The sequence below is a fragment of the Ochotona curzoniae genome, unplaced genomic scaffold (assembly GCF_017591425.1).
Source record: "Ochotona curzoniae isolate NIBS_2020 unplaced genomic scaffold, NIBS_Ocur_1.0 contig_3520, whole genome shotgun sequence".
NCBI classification, from domain to species: domain Eukaryota; kingdom Metazoa; phylum Chordata; class Mammalia; order Lagomorpha; family Ochotonidae; genus Ochotona; species Ochotona curzoniae.
The window spans coordinates 33129734-33149325 of record NW_024465894.1 but is presented as its reverse complement, the minus strand read 5'-3'; the positions used below and the strand labels follow the sequence as shown (position 1 = coordinate 33149325).

General features: G+C 54.7%; 1 protein-coding gene across 3 annotated transcripts in view; it reads left to right on the top strand.

Moving 5' to 3' along the window:
* Positions 1–2487: 2487 nt before the first annotated feature.
* The window catches only part of PYGB (glycogen phosphorylase B), a 41150-nt gene continuing 24045 nt past the window's right edge, over positions 2488–19592 (top strand). For 2 of the 3 annotated variants that reach the window (XM_040981032.1, XM_040981031.1), the window contains exon 1: positions 2503–2830. In XM_040981032.1, the coding sequence (XP_040836966.1) occupies positions 2588–2830 (243 nt within the window). In that variant the 5' untranslated portion in view covers positions 2503–2587. Of the gene's footprint in view, positions 2831–17988; positions 18091–19592 lie in introns of all 3 variants that reach the window. The other variant, XM_040981033.1, reaches the window with a different exon arrangement.

Sequence of the window (19592 nt, the reverse complement as noted above, 5' to 3'; positions counted from 1 at the left end):
GCCACGCTTGCTGTGCTCCGCCTTGGATCGGCGACACCAATTCCACAGCTCCGGAGAAAGAAGGCTAGTTTGTGGCAACGCTAAGCGCGGTCACAGCTTGATGCGTCATTCAAAGGCAGCTGTGTGATCTGAAAATTTGGTTGCAAGGCAGGGTCGCAGACAGAAAGGGATAGAGGGATTTATTCCATTTGCTGGTTCCCTAGCCCTCAAAATGCAACAGCCCAGGAGGGGCCAGGACAAAACCAGGAACCAGGAAGTCCACTTGATTTTCCCACGTGGGTGTGCTACGGCCATCACTTGCCACCCTCCAGCAGGGGCTGGAAATGGACTCAGTTAGAAATAAAATACAGTGTAATAAGATAAACTCAAAGAAGGAGAAAAAAAGAAAAAGAAAAAGAAAAAAGCAGTGCGCATGTTCCTACTTCACGAGCCATATGTGGTTAATTTAAATTTCAGTGAATTCGAGTGAAGTGAAAATTGAAAACATTGTTGTCATTTCTGCATTACCTCTCTCTCTCTCTTTTTTTTAAAGATTTATTTATTTTTATTGCAAAGTCAGATATACAGAGAGGAGGAGAGATGGAGGAATTCACTCCCCAAGTGGCCGCAACAGCCAGAGCTGAGCTGAACTGAAGCTAGGAGCCAGGAACTTCCTCCTGGTTTCCCATGAGGGGCAGGGGTCCTCGACTGCTTTCCCAGGCCACAAGCAGGGAGCTGGATGGGAAGCGTGGCTGCCAGGATTAGAACCAGCGTCCACATGGGATCGGGATGTGATCAAGGCGAGGGTTTTAGCCACTAGGCTACCGCTCCGGGCCCTCTGCATTACCTCTTTGTTTCCATCTTTTCAGTTTTCAACTAGTGACCCTTCTTGGTCAGCTGTGACAACTGCCATTCTGCTGTGCGGGCCAGCAGCTTCTGATGTTAGCTGAGCGTGCAGACATGCGAAGGTTCACCGGCTGAGAGCACTGTGGTTTCTCTTAGGAACTGGGCGGCCTTGGGGAAGTGGCTGTCTGCACTGACTCCTGCATTGCAAAGTGGCGGTAATGGAAGGCTATTTGTGGGGATTCTGAGTTCATGTAAGTACAAATCGATGACCGTGAGCACCCCACGCCTTGCTCAGCAGACCACAGCCGAGAACACACTCGGACTGCTTGTACTGTGTAGTCTGTTCCCTGGAGTGGTGCATGTGCTGGCCGGGGCATGGTCATTTTGGGGACCTCTTTTCCCTTGACCCACTGAGATCCCCGAGAGCCTGCAGCCAGGCTCGGGGCCAGCATTGCCCTCGGGACCAGCACTGCCCTCAGCCTGCAGACCTCGGATCCCTGGGGAGCAGTTGCTGTGAGAGGGAGCGCCCAGGTTTGTTGCCCTGTGAGAAGGGCCAGGATGAAGCCAGAAGTCCCTCCTGGGTGGGCAGCAGGGAGCCATGTCTGAAGCCGTCAGCCGATTCCCAGGAGCAGCAGGCTGGAAATGGACGTGACTTGGAGACTTGAGATCCCAGGCAGCTTGTAAAAGGGGTGCAGGGGCCCCAAGCAGTGTTTTTACTGCTGGGCCAGAAGTCTGCCCGTACATTTTATTTATTTCAGAGGCAAAGAGAAACAGCAGGGGTGGGGAGAGAAGGCACTCCCATCTGCTTATTCACTCGCTCTCCAGCTGCTCGGCCAGGCTGAAGCTGGGAGCCAGGCTCACAACCCACATCTCTCCTTGTGGGTGGCATTAGCAGGACACTGGAGCCACATAATCCCTTGCAGACAATCTGGACCAGTGCCACATAGGGGAGGTCACTGCCCCGCCAGGAATGCAGGAAAAGGCACAGCTCCCCAGTGGATAGAACAGGGTGCGGGCCAGACAGGAGCCATCCGCCAGCAGCCGTGGCCCCTGCTTCCTCCGGCCAGGTCAGCAGCACTGGGCCCTGGGGAGCTGGGATGCCCTAGGGGCACGCCAAGCTGGGGAGGCGTGACTGTCGCTCAGGGTCCTGTGGCCAGCAGTCAGCACTGGCAGGCAGACTGCATGAACTGCCAGAGGCCTTGAAGGGGCGACCTTTCCCACTTGTGGTCAGTTCCCTCTGCTGACTGCCAAGGCCTGGGCCGCACCCCAGCAGCCTAGGCGGAGGGTCATCGCTGACCCTGTTCAGGACAGAGGGTCGCGGCCTCAAACGCCCCGGAAAGGACACGAACCCTCTCCCAAGCCGCCCAGCTAACCACTTTCTGGGGGCTCATCCGCGGGGTAGACAAGTCCAGCTCTGCACAAGGCCCCGCCCCTGTCTGCGGCCCCGCCCCGCCTCTGTCATAGGCCCCGCCCCACTCTGCCGGAGGCCCCGCCCAGCTTTGCTGGCGGCCCCGCCCCCGCCTGGCTAGCCCCTGGCTCTGCCGGAGGTTCCGCCCCACTCTGCCGGAGGCCCCGCCCCACTCTGCCGGAGGCCCCGCCCCGTCCGCGGCCCCGCCCCCTGGCCGCCGGTGCGCAGGCGCGGCAGTCCCCGCTGCCCTCACCGCAGTGCCGGGCGCCAGAGCCGGGCGCAGCATCCCGGGCGGCGGGTGGACTTCTCCCGCGGGCTTCTCCTGCTTCATCGTCGGCCTGCTCTCCGGGCGCCATGGCCAAGCCGCTGACCGACAGCGAGAAGCGGAAGCAGATCAGCGTGCGGGGCCTGGCGGGGCTGGGCGACGTGGCCGAGGTGCGCAAGAGCTTCAACCGGCACCTGCACTTCACGCTGGTCAAGGACCGCAACGTGGCCACACCCCGCGACTACTTCTTCGCGCTGGCGCACACGGTGCGCGACCACCTGGTGGGCCGCTGGATCCGCACGCAGCAGCACTACTACGAGCGCGACCCCAAGGTGAGGGGTGCGGCCGGCCGAGGCTGGGGAGCCGGGGCCGCTGGTGGCCAGGCTGAGCGGGAGGCGGCCATTGTGAGGCCCTGAGGCGGCGGGATGGCCGGGGCGGGGCGGGATGGGGGTGCGGGGCGCGGCCGGCTGGGGCTCAGAGGTGCCCGGGGTGAGGGGGCTCAGAGGTACCCGGGGTGAGGGATGATGAGGTGAAGGCGTGACGGGGCTCAGAGGTGCCCGGGGTGAGGGAATGGGGGGGCTCAGAGATGCCCGGGGTGAGGGGTGAAGGAAGGGGTGAGGGGTGATGAGGTGAAGGGGTGGGAGGCTCGGAGGTGCCCGGGGTGAAGGGGTGAAGGGACTCGGAGGTCCCCCACCTTCCAGGGTGAAGTGTGCAGCCGGGTCGGAGGACCCCCACATTCGGGGTGAGGGGTGGCGGGGTACGGCCCTCGGCTGGCTGCAGGGAGGTATGTATGGGGGGGTGCATTGGTTAAGTTGATGGAGCTGGGTTGTTCGAGGGTGGGATGGAGGAGAAGCGTTGGGTTACAGGTCGTGGAGCTGGTTTCACCTTGGTTCCTTGCAGAACTGTGTTAATGCCTTAGTCCCGTTACTCAGAGCTGTCCCCCCCAGCTCTGGCCTAGCAGACACACTGCTGTGGAAATGGGCCCCCCACAGGTCCTCTTGTGACTTCACTCACTCTCACTTTGTCACTCCAGACAGCTTCCCACGGCAAAAAGAAAAACCATAACAGTCACTTGGGGATTTACCCAATGTGGCAGGAAGTTTAAGCAGCTCTGATTCTAGTTTTGGGATTTGATTTTTTGGTTGATTGATTTTTGCCTTGGACATGGACCAGGTTGCCTTCCCTCTGCTGAGGTGAGGGCTGCTGAGGGAGAGGGCACCGTGCAGGTTGGCACCTGGTGGGCAGGCTCCAGATTGCCTTCCTCTGCTTGGGTGAGGGCTGCTGAGGGAGAGGGCACTGTGCGGGATGGCACCTGTTGGGCAGGCTCCAGGGCTCCAGGTTGCCTGCCTCTGCTTGGGTGAGGGCTGCTGAGGGAGAGGGCACTGTGCGGGTCTGCGCCTGGAGGGCAGGCACAGGTGGGCAGGAGACGTGTGGGCCAGGCAGTTGTTTTGCGGAGGGAGCTGTTTAGACATTTCCACAGCGTGTGAAGATGTATTTTGTAATTGCAAGTCGTCATTTTCTGCAGACTTACTGGGGGCCGTCTTTCTGAAGCAGGCCAGCAGGAACTGTTAAAAGGCCTGTAGGACCCCTTCCGTTTAGCATGCAGCACAGCAGAGAGCGGAGTGGCCCCAGTGGCTGAAGCGGGTTCTACCAAGGGCCTGGGACAGCTGCCAGGCCCACTGGCTCCCCCAGAACCCTCGCTAATGAATGCGTTCTGGCGTGCAGCGTCATTTGTATTGTCCAGGCAGCGGGTGACTGGTGCAGATTTGCCTGCCTTTCAAGGACATCTCCGCAGCTTGGGGCAGGGAAGCCCCTTGACAGCTGGAGGCCCCAGCAGCCTGTCTGTGTGGGGGAGGGCAGCGTGGGCGCAGGACGGCAGCAGGGACCTCCGCGAGAAGGTCCAGTCCTCTGACAGGGTTGGTTTCCTGGTCTCCTGTAAGTGCTCTGTTTGGACTTATGGTTGCTGTGGAGCAGGACGCGCCTTCTCACTAGCTTTTGGCCCCTTCTCCATAAACAAGCAGGAAATTGGAATGGGGCTGCCTCTCTGGCAGGCACTGCCTTGCTTTGCAGAGCTCTGTATTTGCAGGTTGTAAAGCAGCAATAAATCTGCCAGGGCCCTGGGCCAAGCTGCTTCCCAGTCAAGTCCTTGCAGAGTCTCCACGGGGCCCTAGGTGTGGCCTCAGGGCCGGTTAGAGTGGTGCTCAATGAAATGGAGTGCTTTTAGGTACTATCTGTGCTGACTGGACGGAAAACAGGAAGCACAGGTAAAGGAGAAGGAAAAAAAAATGATCGCTTCGCCACTTAGTAGTAACATTGTAAATACTGCCAATATTTTCTGTTCTCATCTCTGTACTCAGACACTGTTTTTTTTATGACACAGAAAAATATCATGCTGAACCTATTGTTTGGTAACTCTTGTAGTGCTTTATTTTTAGTAACAGCCAGAATAGTAGAAGGCATTGCTTTGAGGAAAGGCTGTTCCTGCCACCTGCCTGGCCAAAGCAAGTCGGAAACCTGCCTGAAACCCTGGTCTGTGCTCACAAGAGGCAGCGTGTGCTGGCGTTTTGTGGGTTTGGGGAGACTGGCAAGATCATGCGTGAAGTGTGGCCTGATGCTGCTCCCCCTGCCAGGAAGTTCCACTGGGAGCGCAGGGCCAGCAGGTGCAGGGCAATGAGACCCCTTTCAGACCCCCATGACCCCAGAACTCCTTTCAGCCCTGGCTTTGCCAGGGGGACCGTGACCTTGAGGATTGTTAATCTTTCTTTTATCTTGGAAACCAGGGAGTTGTGCTGGGCAGTTTACTTCTGAGGTCCCTTCCCATTTTGACATGTAAGACTTTTGTGTTGGGCCCGGTGCGGTGGCCTAGCGGCTAAAGTCCTTGCCATTAACGCACCCCGTTCTCATATGGGCTTCGAGTCTGAGCTCGGTGGCCCTGGTTCCCATCCAGCTCCCTGCTTGTGGCCTGGGAAAGCAGTCGAGGACGGCCCAAGGTCTTGGGATCTTGTACCTGTGTGGGAGACCTGGAGGAATTTCCTGGCTCCTGGCTTCAGATTGGCGTAGCACCGGCCGTTGGGGTCATTTGGGGAGTGAATCATTGAACGGAAGATCTTCCTCTCTGTCTCTCCCCCTCTCAGTATTTCTGACTTTGCAATAAAAAGACTTGTGTGTACTTATAAAGTAGTTCCTTTTTTAAAAAAAATTGATTCTAGCTCCATGCAGAAGAAATTTAGGAAAGCTTCACCAAGAAGAAACACAAAAGGTTCAAATGAATGGAAGACCTCAAAGCCAGCACTGGGGGCGTCTGTTGTGTAGCACTCCCCACCCAGCTCAACAAAACCGGAAATTACAAGCAAAAAAAATTTTTTTAATCAATTAACAAGCACCTGGATTCCAGCCTGCTCCACTCTGAGTTCCAGCTTCCTGCTGATACACTCTGGGAGGCAACCAGTGATGGCTCAGTGGTTAGGTGCTTTATTTCCATGTAGGAGACCTAGGCTGAGTAGTCAGCTCTGGCTTTGGCCTGGCCCGGTACTGTCTATTGTGGCTATCTGGTGCCGGAGTCCAGCTCCAGCCGAGTTCGGAACCCAAGACGAGTGCGTGGAGTCGGCGTCGAGAGGAAAGAAATGGACCATTATAATTCCAGGATCATAATGGGCAACGCGGGAAAGCTGTCCCCTTTCTTTATACAGAAACCCTCATGGGCTCTGGTGCAGACTTTTTTTTTTTTTTAAAACATTTTTTTTTTTAAGATTTTTTTTTTAATTATTTTTTCATTGGAAAGGCGGATATACAGAGAGGAGAGACAGAGAGGAAGATCTTCCGTCTGATGATTCACTACCCAAGTGAGCGCAATGGGTCGATACTATGCCGATCCGAAGCCAGGAGCCTCTTCCGGGTCTCCCACGTGGGTGCAGGTTCCCAAAGCCTTGGGCCGTCCTCGACTGCCCCCCCAGGCCACAGGCAGGGAGCTGGAAGGGAAGCGGGGCTGCCGGGATTAGAACCGGCGCCCATATGGGATCCCGGGCGTGCAAGGCGAGGACCTTTAACCACTTGCGCCACCGCGCCGGGCCCCTCTGGCGCAGACTTTTAATGTCATGGTCAAGTGGGTGCATTCACCTAAAAACTCTCAATAGGAGTTCTGAATAGATGGTGCATATCAATCAGTAACACACTGCTACTGGCATCCTCATTCTACAACTCAATCTTGAATCAGTTAAGGGAAGAAATGTATCACAAAAAAGAAGGAACCGAAAGATCAAGGATGGTCAGCTGGAGGAGACAGCATGAGTGATAAAAGGCCCTTCGCAGTTATCGGGGACATTAACCTCCAAGCTCACATTGAGTAAAAGGCCAGCTCCACAGTAGCAAACAATGCCTGGATGGATTAGAATCCTTCCTCGCGGTGGTCCAGGGTCCACGCAAAGGAAGGTGTAGCTGCATTCAGGTGGCTGTGGAGACGTCCCCTGGCCCTGCCATACAGCGAGAAATGGAAGAATCCTTCACACCTTCCTGCCCTCCCCATCCACTGCACGGACCCCAGCAATCTGGGGAGTGAACCAAGTGGATAGATGAGCTCTCACTGCTTCTTCCTCTTGCTGTGGAGCTCTGAATTTCAAAATAAATACAGAAAGACAAAAGTATTTCTACCAGGGGGCCCCAAACACTGTCTGAAATCTATCTAATCCTCTCGTCACTGTGCAGACAATCCGTCTTAGTGGCTGGCTGGCCACGGGCTCCAAGAAAGGTGATCTAGAACGGTGTTGGCAAGCCTGCCCGTCTTCAGGTGCTCACCCTGGGCCTTTGTGTTAGGGAATGGTGGGGCTGCCTGTGTTCCCACTGGCCTAGGTGAAGGTGACCTTGACTCCTCGGATGGCCTGCTGACAAGGGGCAGTTACTTTCTCTGATGATGGGCAGCTGTTGTCAGTGCCCCTGACTGCCAGCCGAGTGAAAAGCTGGCTGACGCTGTTGTTTTACCGAGGTGATGCGGATGATAGGGTTGAAAAAGTCGGTGGGTCTTGAATAGAGCCGATGTGGATACTGGTGGGTGCCCTCCAGACAGCTCAATGCTGAGGTCGTCTACTGCAGGTTGAGGGCAAGGCCTTCAGAACTGCTCCCGACATGGGTGCCAGTTGTGATCCCAGACCCCCTTTCTGGTTCTCTCAGTGGCTGGCGAGCTGGAGAACAAGAATTTGTGATGCGGTGTCTCGTGCCGGGGCCTTGGTTCTGCTTTCCATCTAACTCCCTGCCAGTGTGCCTGGGGCAGCGGCAGCTGACGTCCAAGTGCCTGGGCCCCGTCGCCTGGAGGATTTCCTGGCTCCTGGTGTTGGCCTGTCCCAGCCGTTAGAGAGAGCCAATGGATAGATACTGCAATCTCACTGCATCCTTCTCCCAAATAAATAAAATTCTTTAAATAAAAAGTTGCATACAATAAATGAATAAACAGAATCAACAATCCCTTTATACCCTTCTCTGAGAGACCCCGGATGTTAGCTGTTTTGGTACATTATGAGGGTCATTTTTGTCTCTAAGGAGCTACATCTTAGAGACAGCCTTGATGCCATTTTACTCCTAAAAAAGCCTGCATTGACTTCTGCAAAGCTGAGAAACTGCCTTGCAGGACCACAGACCAGTGAGGAAGCCGTGTGGTCATGTGGGTTCGGGGCCGCCTCTGGAGATCTTGGCACCACCAAAACTGTCCCACCATTACGTGCAAACGTGGTGCAGATGAGAGAACCCCAAAGCAGGCACTGGAGAGAGCTGTGTCTTTGCAGGTTATACCCAGTTTCTTCCTGCGTTAGGATGAATCGGTTGTTAGTCCTGTAGAGGCCCAGGAGCTCCTGAGCCGGGCAGGTGGACAGTGGGAGAGAGCTGCCTGTCTGCCATCTGGCGTGTGGGGCTGTTGGTTACAATGAACTGCACCACAGCCAAGTCTGGTTAGCAGCATGACGTCAGAACGGCCCATGGTTTGGGCTGCAGCGGGCGTGCTTGTCAGTCTTTCGATGTAGTTTAAGATGAAAGTAACAGTTTAAAAGCTAGTGACTAAATGTGCTTTGACATGGCCCACACCACGCGGCTTGAGTGATTAAGCTCCGGCTTATCTTTCCATGATAGGAGATGTTTTCCATTTTTGTCTGGCTCGTGACATGATGGAGTAGAAGCTTGGTGGAGCTCAGCAGGGCTGGCCGAAAACTGTGGGTTGTGGGAAAAACGCAGCTTTATTGAGGGCTCAGAAGTTTGTCTTGTGCAGAATCCAGGAACCTTTGAGGTCCTGTAAGCTGTAGGGTTCTAGGATTATTCTGCGTTTGCATTTTCCGCATTGACTAAGCCAACAGCCATTTGTTCTCATCCTGGGTATCCATGCCTGGAACGGGAAGGAAATGCCCACTCTGGGAAGGAAAGCTAGCTGGTTCCTTCTGGAAGCCAAGCTTACCTGCACAGTTCCAGCAGGAAGCGTGTGTGTGTGTGTGTGTGTGTGTGTGTGTGTGTGTGTGACTTCCAGAGTCGAGAGCGGGAGAGATGTGCGAATAGTCCTCACGTGCTGGCAGTCAGTGCACCAGGGGCTTTATAAACCTGTCCCAGAAACACCTGCAGCACACGTTCAGAGGCCAGCAGGAGGATGTGGTGACAGGTCAGGCGAGGGCCAGCCGCGAGGGGCTGGGTGGCGCCTGTGGGCCTCAGGTTTTCACTGGGTCATGCTTGCCTCAAGGTGGGCATGAGACCCAGAGACCCAGCCGAGGGAGGCTGCCAGGGGGTGGTGGGTGTTTGGAGACCCTAAGCGTGAGCTCTAAGGTGCATCAGTGCTCCGGATCCTGAGTCATGCCAGGGTCAGCTCTACCATGTCCACAGTGCTGTGGGCAGAGAGGAGAGTGGTCTGCCATGGGAGCCACCCTGGCTGCTTGGCCCACGGGTGGTAACAGGTGGGCTGGGGCAGTGTGGCGGCCCTAGCAAAGTCAGGTGCATGAGTGTTCTGGAGTGTCCCAGGCTGAGTCTCCGCCTGCTCTGCCTGTTCCTGGCGACAGCTGTCACCAGGGCTTCGCTCTGTGGCCCAGTGATGGGAGAGTCCCTCTTGCTGTTTCACACAGCTGGGCGGGACAGACCCTCTTTGCAGATCTTTTCTAGACAGTTTGAAGAGATTGGATCAGTTCCATTGTCCTGATTGCCTAACGAGCAGACGGGACCAGCATGTGGCACAGCGGGTAAACTGCCACGTGTGATGCTGGCATCCTGTTGGAGTCTCCATTTCTCTACTTCCCATCTAGCTCCTTGCTAACACACAGCCCCTCCCATGTGGGAGACCTCAGTTGATCTCTCCGGCACCTGGCCTGGGTCCGGCCCAGCCCTGGGTACTGTGGGCATTTGCAGTGAACCAGTGGATTGGAGAGAGAGAGAAGGTTTCTGTTTCTGTCTTTCTCTTTCAAAAAAAGAAGTTCTGTAAAGAAGAGCGCTCTTGGGCCCGGCGTGGTGGCGCAGAGGTTAAGGTCCTCGCCTTGCACTCCCGGGATCCCATATGGGCGCCGGTTCTATCCTGGCAGCCCTCCTTCCCTTCCAGCTCCCTGCCTGTGGCCCACGAAAGCAGTCGAGGACGGCCCAAGGCTTTGGGACCCTGCACCTGCGTGGGAGACCCGGAAGAGGCTCCTGGCTTCAGATCGGCATAGTATCGGCCGTTGCACTCACTTGGGGAGTGAATCATTGGGTGGAAGATCTTCCTCTCTGTCTCTCCTCTCTGTATATCCGCCTTTCCAATAAAAAAATAATAATAAAAATAAATCTTAAAAAAAAAGAGAAGAGCGCTCTTGGCATCATTCCTGCAGAGTGCATTTATTCCTGAAGTGTCTTTAGAAGATAATTATTGTGTTGTTTAATATTTGTGCCAATCATATTTTCACTTATCCGCTTATCCATGCTTTTCTGTAATTTGCCCGGTGGTGTGACTTTGCATGTAAGAAATGAATCTGGTTTTGCAGAGAAGCCCCGAGGCCACTTAATGCTTGCTGGTGTTCCATCCCTGGAAGAACCCGTATGAGACGGAAGAAACGCCTGTCCCCTCCCCGCAGCCCCTGTCGAGAGGCACTTCCAGGCTGCGGGGCCTGTGCTGATACAGATGAGGGGCTGGGCCTTCCCTCATCTCTTCCAGCAGGGCACACCTGGGCACGCTTGCATGGAGCAGCCGAGACTGTACGCACAAAGCTTTAGCCTCACTTTGTCCTCCTAGAACTGCCCCTCTGCCCCCCGCTGCCATAGACTCAGTCCTCTCCAACATAGGCTCTAGAACTGGACCCCCCAGTAGGCTCTAAAACTGCCCCCGTAGGCTCTAGAACTGTCCCCCTGCCATAGGTTCTAGAACTGCCCCACCATAGGCTCTGCTCCCCTGCCATAGGCTCTAGAACTGCCCCCCCCCCCCCGCCATGGGCTCTGCTCCCCGGCCATAGACTCCAGAACTTCCCTGCCCACCATGGGCTCTGGAACTGATCCCCGGCCATAGGCTCTAGAACTGCCCCCACTGCCATAGGCTCCAGAACTGCCCCCATCATAGGCTCTAACACTGTGCCTCCACCATAGACTCCAGAACTGCCCCCAATAGGCTCTAGAACTTACCCTGCCGTAGGCTCTAGAATGCCCCCCCATGGGCTCTAGAACTTACCCCCCCATAGGCTCTAGAACAGTCCCCCCCATAGGCTCTAGAACTGCCCCCCCGCCGTAGGCTCTGCCCATCCCTTGGCGACTTGGTGTGGTTAGGGGAGCTGATACTGCAGGAGCCAGGCATTCTTAGGGAGCTGGCTTGGGCCCCAGTGACTGGGGTGTGCGTTTCTGTGACTGGACCCTTTGGCAAGCCTCTTTGAGTTGCCTGGCTTCACATTTACACCGTCATAAGGAAAGTGAGAAAAACAAAATCAACACATCAGATGAAACGTGAAAGTTCTTAAATTAGAACAAGTCACCAAAACAACAACACAACCTCACAGCCTCCCACCCACCTCCAGTCTTGCACTCCTGGCGGGGCGGGGCCATGCCTGCCCTTTGCCGCCCCTATCGCCTTCCTGAAGGTGGTGTCCCACCATGAGCTGCCCTCGGTGCTCTGTTTGCAGCATGCTCTGGGCATCTGCATTCAGCTTGTAAAGTTACAGATTCAGAGGTTTCCAGTCTGAGCATCGTGTTTCCTGCCTCAGTACCCATCCTTCGGGATAGGCGTGGGGAGCATCCAGCCCGCGGGCCCTAGGAGGCCCAGGAAGTCATCTGGTCTGGTCTGGTCCTGCCGCCGCAGCTGCAGGCGAGACTCAAAGTGCAGTGATCTGTAACAGGCTACTTTTTGTTTCGCTGAAAGGTCAAGCTACAGCCAATTTAAGATAAAAGACATTTTGGGGGTAAGAGGAAGATAAAAGCACCTTGCTCGTGTTCCTGATCAGACAGTTGTGCGTGAGGCCTTTGGCGAGCAGTCCAGAAGCGGACAGTGCAGAGTCAGCAGGCCTCATGTGTTCCGCAGCCTTCCTTGTCCTGGTTTTGCTTTCCACGGTTTAGTTTACCTGTGGTCAACCAGGGTCTGACAGTATTACATGGGAGATTACAGAAATACACAGGTCACAGGTTCTAAATTGCATACCACTCCAGGTCACATGAGTTGCTGTGTCATCTCACGCTGTCCTGCCCAGCTGTGTCCCTCCTTTGGCGGTGCTCCCTGCCCAGTCCTGTGGTCTCTTAGTAACTGCTTCAGTCACACTGTTCAGTTAACCCTTACTTGACTTGATGCTGGCAATTCAGATGTGCCAGAGAGAAGCTGTATGGCACTTCCTATAAGTGACAAAGATGCTTGACTTTATGGAAAGAAAATTGTATTATGAGATTACTAAGATGCACAGCATGATACAGTATTTTGTGAGAGAAACATCCCATTCACATAACATAAAGTGTGGCACCTGCCTTGTGGCATGGTAGACTAAGCTACCGCCTGCAGTGTAAACATCCTGTGTAATAAGAGTACTGTCTCGTGTTCTTTATCAGTGCACCTGTTAAAGTCCCAAGTACTTTGCTCCTTATCCAGCTCCCTGCACAGCGCTAGGGAAGTGGAATACGGCCCAGGGGATTAGGCACCTGCCGCCCTGTGGGAGACCTGGGTAAATTCCACTTTTGCTTCAGCCTGGTCCAGCCCTGGCCATCTTGTTCTCACTGGAAGGTGTCTTTTTCTTTCTTTTTCTTTTGAATAGAACCTTACGTATTTGCATATATATGTGTCCATACATATCTACATTTATTTTCATTTACTTGAAAGAGTGACAAAGGGAGGTTTTATCTACTAATTGGTTCTCTAAATGCCGACTGCACGGTAGCTGGGGCTGGGCCAGGCCAAACCAGAAACTTCTGCGAGTCTCCTCTGTGCATGGCAGGGTCCCAGGAACTTGAGCTGTCACCTGCAGTCTCGCAGGAAGCTGGCTATGAAGTGGAGGTGTTACCGAGGCCTGGGTGTTCTGACCCGCACTGCCAGCACCCCAAGAGGAGGCCTGACCTACTGGCTCGTAGCGTCTGCCTGTGTGGTGTAGTTTTTTGTTTTTTTAATAAGATTTATTTATTTTTATTACAAAGTCAGATATACAGAGAGGAGGAGAGACAGAGAGGAAGATCTTCCATCCGATGGTTCACTCCCCAAATGACCGCAGTGGCCAGTGCTGAGCCAATCTGAAGCCAGGATCCAGGAACTTTCTCCAGGTCTCCCACGCGGGTGCAGGATCCCAAGGCTTTGGGCCGTCCTCGACTGCTTTCCCAGGCCACAGGCAGGGAGCTGGGTGGGAAGTGGAACTGCTAGGATTAGAACCAGCACCCATATGGGATCCTGACATGTTCAAGGTGAGGACTTTAGCCACTAGGCCACTGCGCTGGGCCCATGATGCAGTTTTATAACTGTTATTAGTCTGTTGCTGTGCCTAACTTGTAAATTCCGTGTTGTCCTGTGTGTGTATATACAGGACAAAGCAGTCACCCCCGAGGGCCTGTGTATCCCTGGTGGGCAGGAGGGACTGCCATTAGCAAGAAAAGGAGACGATTCCACTCGAAGCCCTAGCTCTTACTGTTGGCTCATCTGCAGGGGTCTCGGGGGACTTGATGTGTTTTCACGTTTTATAAATCCTGCCCGGACAGTGCTCATGGCCTCCCCTGCAGGAGGGGCAGCCCGATGCTAGGGAAACCCTGCGGCATAAGGGCTCAGGTGACCGGGCAAGAAGCGATGGACTGACCAGCAGCAACAGCTGTTGTGCTTCTGGCTGCTGTGAGGACCAATTCACAGCCTTGCTTATGTCTTCATGACATAAGAAATGTCAGAATTGGGCCGACTGTTTTGGGAGCCACTCTATTCAAAGTGATCCAGATACAGTGAGCTGGCCTTGTGGAGGAGTGAGTAAAGCCGCCCTCTGCCATGTTGGCATCCCTGGGGACACTGTGTCCCGACTGCTCCACTTCAGGTCCAGCTCCCTGCTACTGAACTGGGAAAAGCAACAAAAGATGACCCAAATCCTGGGACTCTGCCCCCTGCTTGGGAGACCTGGAAGTGGTCTGTAGCCTGCCTTGGCCCTAGCTGTTGGGCCACTTGGGGTGCTCTGTTCTTTTGTTTGTTTCTGTATATGTCGTTTCTGAAGCTTCCCTAAGTTTTGCGTTGAGGCAGTCTTAGCACCTTTTTCCAGGATAATCAGCTGTGCAGCTGCTGCCCGTGTCCTTCACCTTCCGTCTCTGCACTGCTCCTGGTCCTCTCCAGGCCTGCCCGTGTCCTCAGATTTTCCTTTTCAGTTTTGCACCTGCTTCGCCCGTGCCACCTCCTTTAGTTAGCGGTTCTGTTCACATGTTTGTACTTCTCCCCTTGACGGCCACATTCTTCAGAAGCGTCTCACCTGCCGCCTTCTCGGGTCTGTGTTTATGAAGTTTGCTTGCCCCTTGGTCAATGCTGAGAGCATTTCCTCCATATTTCCATTTCTCTCTTCCTGTTTTTCTTTTCTTTTTTTTTAAGATTTATTTATTTTTATTGCAAAATCAGATATACAGAGAGGAGGAGAGACAGAGAGGAAGATCTTCCGTCCGATGATTCACTTCCCAAGTGACCACCATGGCCAGTGCTGAGCCAGTTCGAAGCCAGGAGCCAGGAACCTCTTCCGGGTCGCCCACACAGGTGCAGGGTTTCAAGGCTTTGGGCCGTCCTCGACTGCTTTCCCAGGCCACAGGTAGGGAGCTGGATGGGAAGTGGAGCTGCCGGGATTAGAACCGGTGCTGACATGGGATCCTGGCACGTTCAAGGTGAGGACTCTAGCCACTAGGCCACGGTGCCGGGCCCTCCGCATGTGTTTTCTTACACCCAGTGACTTTTCTATTAAAATGTCTTTGTTTTGAAGTGAGTGTACCTGTTTCTTTGGAATGCTGTGGCATTTCAATGCATGCATACACTGGGAATTTTAAGGGAAGAGTAAGAGGCATATTCATTCCAGTATTTTACTTCATTGATCAAAGTTGGGAACCTGTGACCTATTGAAGTGTCATTTCACTGCTTGCTCTGTGGGTTAGAGCTGTGTTGAGCTCGTGTTCAGTTACTGTAGTTCACCAAGAGCGCCCAGGGCAGAGGGCGTTAGCACCTTCACGGTCGTGCCTCATAACCATCTGTTTCAAAACCCTTCCGCCACCCCAAAACAAAGCCTGTACCTTTTAGCTGTCTCCAGCCCAGCCCTATCCCCTGGCCCCAGACGATCTACTTTCTCTTTACATTTGTCCATTCGCCCATTTGGGCCGTTGCCTTCCTAAGTGGAACTGAGAGTATGTGGTCTTTCTGCCTTCTTCTGTTCACCAGCTTTCCAAGGTTTATTTACGCTGTGACAGCGTTACTAGTTGGTTCCTGTTCATTGCTGAGTGATGCTCCATTATAAGACTGCGCCGTATTTTTTATTTCCATTAATGGACATTTGAAATGTTTCTACCTTTTGGCTATAATGTGCAAGTCTCTCTCTTTTTCAAAATTATTTATTTACTTTAAAAGCAGCATTACAGAGAAGAAATAGATCCTCCGTCCACTGGTTCAATCCCCAAATGGCTGTGACAGCCAGGGCTGGGCCAGGCTGTAGCAGAGAGCCGGAGCTCCTCCCAGGTCTCCCACGTGGAGACAGGACCCGAGCCATCCTCCACTGCTCTCCCAGGCACATAGGCAGGGAACTGTGTCCCAGAAGTGGAGCAGCTGGGACACTAACTAGGATGTTGGCACTGCAGGTGGCAGCTTAACACACTGCGCTATTGTGCCAGCCCCATGTATATACGTTTTTGAATAGCTGTAGGTGTTCTGTGAGTGCATGCATGCTGCGCCGGTTGGGAACTGCGTTTCCCTTTTTGAGGAACTGCCAATCCAGTTGGCAGAGCTGCTGCGCTTTTTTTTTGCAGTCTGCTCAGCTACATATGAAAGCTCTACTTGCCTCTCGTGCAGCCCGTGCTACTGTCTGATGACTTTCTGTGGCATCTCACTGCAACTTTAATGGACGTGTCCCTCATGGGTGGCAGCGTGGAACATCCCTGCACGTCCCGGCTTACCTTTTTTCCCCCTTGAGAAATGCCTGTTTGGGTCCTGTGCTGGTTCCTTTTGGTAGTGTGCTGAGCATGTATCCTAGCTGCAAATCTCTAGCCGAGTACTCGAGCTGTCCTCTGCTGCTCTCCCACTGCATTGGCAGGGAGCTGGCTGGGAAGTAGAGCAGCCGGGACTGTGACGGGCGCCCGCTTGGGTGCTGGTGCTGTAGCTGCTTTGCCATAGGTGTCTTCAGGGCCGGTGGGGCTCCTCGCTGTGGCATTTCTGGGGCTCCTGCTTTGCCACAGGTGTCTTCGGGGACCCGTGGGGCTTTTCGCTGTGGGAGTTGCTGAATGCAGTCCCGTCCTCAGGGACAGTAATTCATCCTCAGAGTGAGGAGTGACAGAAAACGCACGTTTGGTCAAGGCCTGAGGCAGCTGCCCGCTGGGGCTGGGCAGGTGCCTCGATTGTGCCCAGGTTGTGTCCCTGGTTCCAGCAGTCAGCACTGGCTCCTGTCCTCAGCATGGGCTGGCTTTCCTTCCTCGCCTTCCTTCTTGCTTTTCCAGTTAGAAGTCTTCCATGAGAAACGTTTGTCACCTCAGCCTCCCGTGTTTTTCCCAGACCTACCGTTGGATGGTGCAACAGGAGCGGGGCGTGGAGTCAGATGTAAGAGTGGGCGCTGTGAGCGGCAGGTGGCTGCAGGAACTTCCTGGCACAGTTCATGGGGTGTGGGGATGTAGCTGGCCGTCGTCACTTTACAGCACCTCGTGCGTACAGAGCGAGCGCTGACATCCTGAGCTGACCACAGGGACATGCCGTGTGCCGCTGCCCCGCGTCAGTGTCCATGCTCGCCCGGCAGTTGTTGAGCTGCTGGAGTATTCCACATGTGTGGGAGCTTGTGCCTAGGGCTTTGCATATCACTCTTCAACATCCCTCCTGTTAGCTGTTTTCCCCACAAACCCATGCACGCCAAGAGATCTTTATTCCAACTGAAGCAGTAGCCGGGGGGTTGGGCAGAGAAAAGGCGGAGCACAGAGAGTGGAACAACGGGAAGGCACCTTTATCAGAGGCGGTATCAGGATTGGCAGATGCGTTCTAAGTGACACTGGGGGATACGTGCCCCTGGGGATTGGTGAGCAGGACTGTAGGTGTTCGCTTTTTTCCACAAACCCAAGACACTGGACACAGCAAGCGAGCCACACAAAAGGCCTTTATTTCAGCGAGGGAGGTGGTGTGGGGCAGGGGGAAGGTGAGAGCAGAGCGGAGAACTAACGGAGGGGAGTGGCATCTTTTATGTCCTCGGGGTAGGGGGCTGGGGAGTGTGGGCCCGGGGATTGGCAGGTGCGGTGTAGGTGGGCACCGGGAGTGCATGCCTCAAGGGGTTGCTGGAGTGCACAGTTTAAACCTGAAGGTCAGTAAGCTTGGTGAGGGAAGTGGGCTTTAAGGGGGCTGAGAGGGAGCAGGCATTCATAACATTCAAGGTGACACTGAGTCCAGGATGGGGGGTCAGTCCTGGGGGCGGGGGGTCCCTCCTTACAGTAGGCTGTCAGGAAGCTTACACCAGGGGGCCTTAATGAGGTCAAGACCTTGGAGAAGCAACTATTTAAGGTGGCACCGGGTTTGAGGTGGCGGGCGTCTCAGTCTCTGGGGCTGCTGCTCCCCTTCCTGCTTGGTGGAGTGGTTCTATCCCATGCTGGAGACATGCAAAGCTGCCTGGCTGCAGCGCAAAAGCTGCCAGGAGGCCAGACTGCCCTGGTGCCCTGCTGCCACTGGCCAGCAGGGAGAGCTAACCCATGCCCTCCCCTACCTCACCAGAACCCCCCGGGGGCTGAGACGCAGTGTTCCCACGGGGGCCGGACAGGACCCTGGGAGTTGTGCCTGTGTGGTGCGGGATGGCAGTCTGTGCATGGGAGCTGTGAGAATGTGCTGCCAGCTGCCTGCTTCCCGAGGCATCTCAGACCCTCTTGTGCCCCACAGCGCATTTATTACCTCTCGCTGGAGTTCTACATGGGCCGCACGCTGCAGAACACCATGGTCAACCTGGGCCTGCAGACTGCCTGCGACGAAGCCATCTACCAGGTACGGGCCCGACGCCAGGGGGCGCTCGCACACAGGGCCAGGGTTAGGGCGAGCCTGCCACCCTCTGAGAATGGGGGACTTGTCCCTGCCTGGTCAGGGAGACCCCTGCTTCTTGAGGGAGAGGTCATCGGAGTGGGAGGAGAACCCTGATAACTGGGTTCTGGTGGGCAGACTGGGAGGGGTGGCAGGGCTTCCTGTGGTCTGCTGCGGTCCTCAGCTTTGCGCCCCTCTCACGGCTCGCCTGTGGGCACAGATCCATGTATGCACTCATGATTTTAATTTTCTTTTCCAAGTCAGAATGACACAGACACAGAGAGATACATGGAGGGGCGGGGAAGGGGTCTTCCACCTGCTGGTTCACTCCCCAAATTGCTGCAATGGTCGGGGTGGGCAGGCTGAGTCAGGAGCTGGGAGCTCCATCTCAGTCTGTGGGTGCAGGAACCCCAACACTTGGCCCACCCTCCCACGCTTCTCATGGATGTATTAGCAGGGAGCTGATTAGAACTGGAGCAGTCAGGACACGAACTCGCATCCTGTGGGATGCTGGCGTTGCAGGCAGCAGCTCAGCGCGCTGTACTACAACCCCAGCCCTGGGATGCACACTTTCAAAGGGCAAATTTCAGGGTGTTGAAACTGTATCTCGGCTATAGTGCTGATTTTTTTTTCTGTCTCAATTCAAGGTTTACTTTAGCAGAATCTCGGATACTCTATTTTATATCTATTGATATGATTATTGTTATTATTTAATCCTCACAAAATCCAGGCAACATTGGCCCTAGAAGGGAACACTGAGTTAAACGCAGCGGAGCCCAGCATGCCGTGCCCACACTCGGCCTGGCTTCACTGTGCTGCCCTCTGTGTCTAAGCCCATGGTCCCATACATTTGGAACATACTACTACTGCGGCATGTTTGCTAGCTCGGAGTGCTGCCCCCACGGCCAGAGCTCTTCAGGGGGTTTGCCTTGGCAGTTCAGTGTGAGTCACAGATCTCACAGTTTCACTCCAGGTGGGATTGCCACGCGTGCTAATGTGTTGAGCTTACCTAAGGGTCCTGAATCGCGGCTGCCTCTTCCCCTGCCCGTTAGGGCTGATCGGGTCCTCTGAGTGTGAGCCAGAGAGCAGCAGTGCTGTGGTACAGCAAGTACAACCACCGCCTGCCGTGCCAGCATCCCACATTAGCACTAGGTCCCAGGTGCTCCAGTTCTGATCCAGCTCCCTGTTGCTGAACCTGGGAAAGCAGCGGAAGAAGGCCCAAGGGCCCGGGCGCTCCCAACCGCCCGGGGAGACCCGGAAGAATCCCCAGGCTCCTGGCCTGGCTTCATCCTGGTCACTGCAGCCATCTGGGGAGTTACTGCAGGATTTCTCTCTCTCTCTCTTTCACTCTCTCTCTGTCTCACAGTCAATGCTTTTGGCTCTTATGCCATGAATAAGTTTGATGGTTGAAGCAGTTTTATTTGAAAACTTACATTTTGTGCGCTGATCTAACATCAGATTTTAGCACT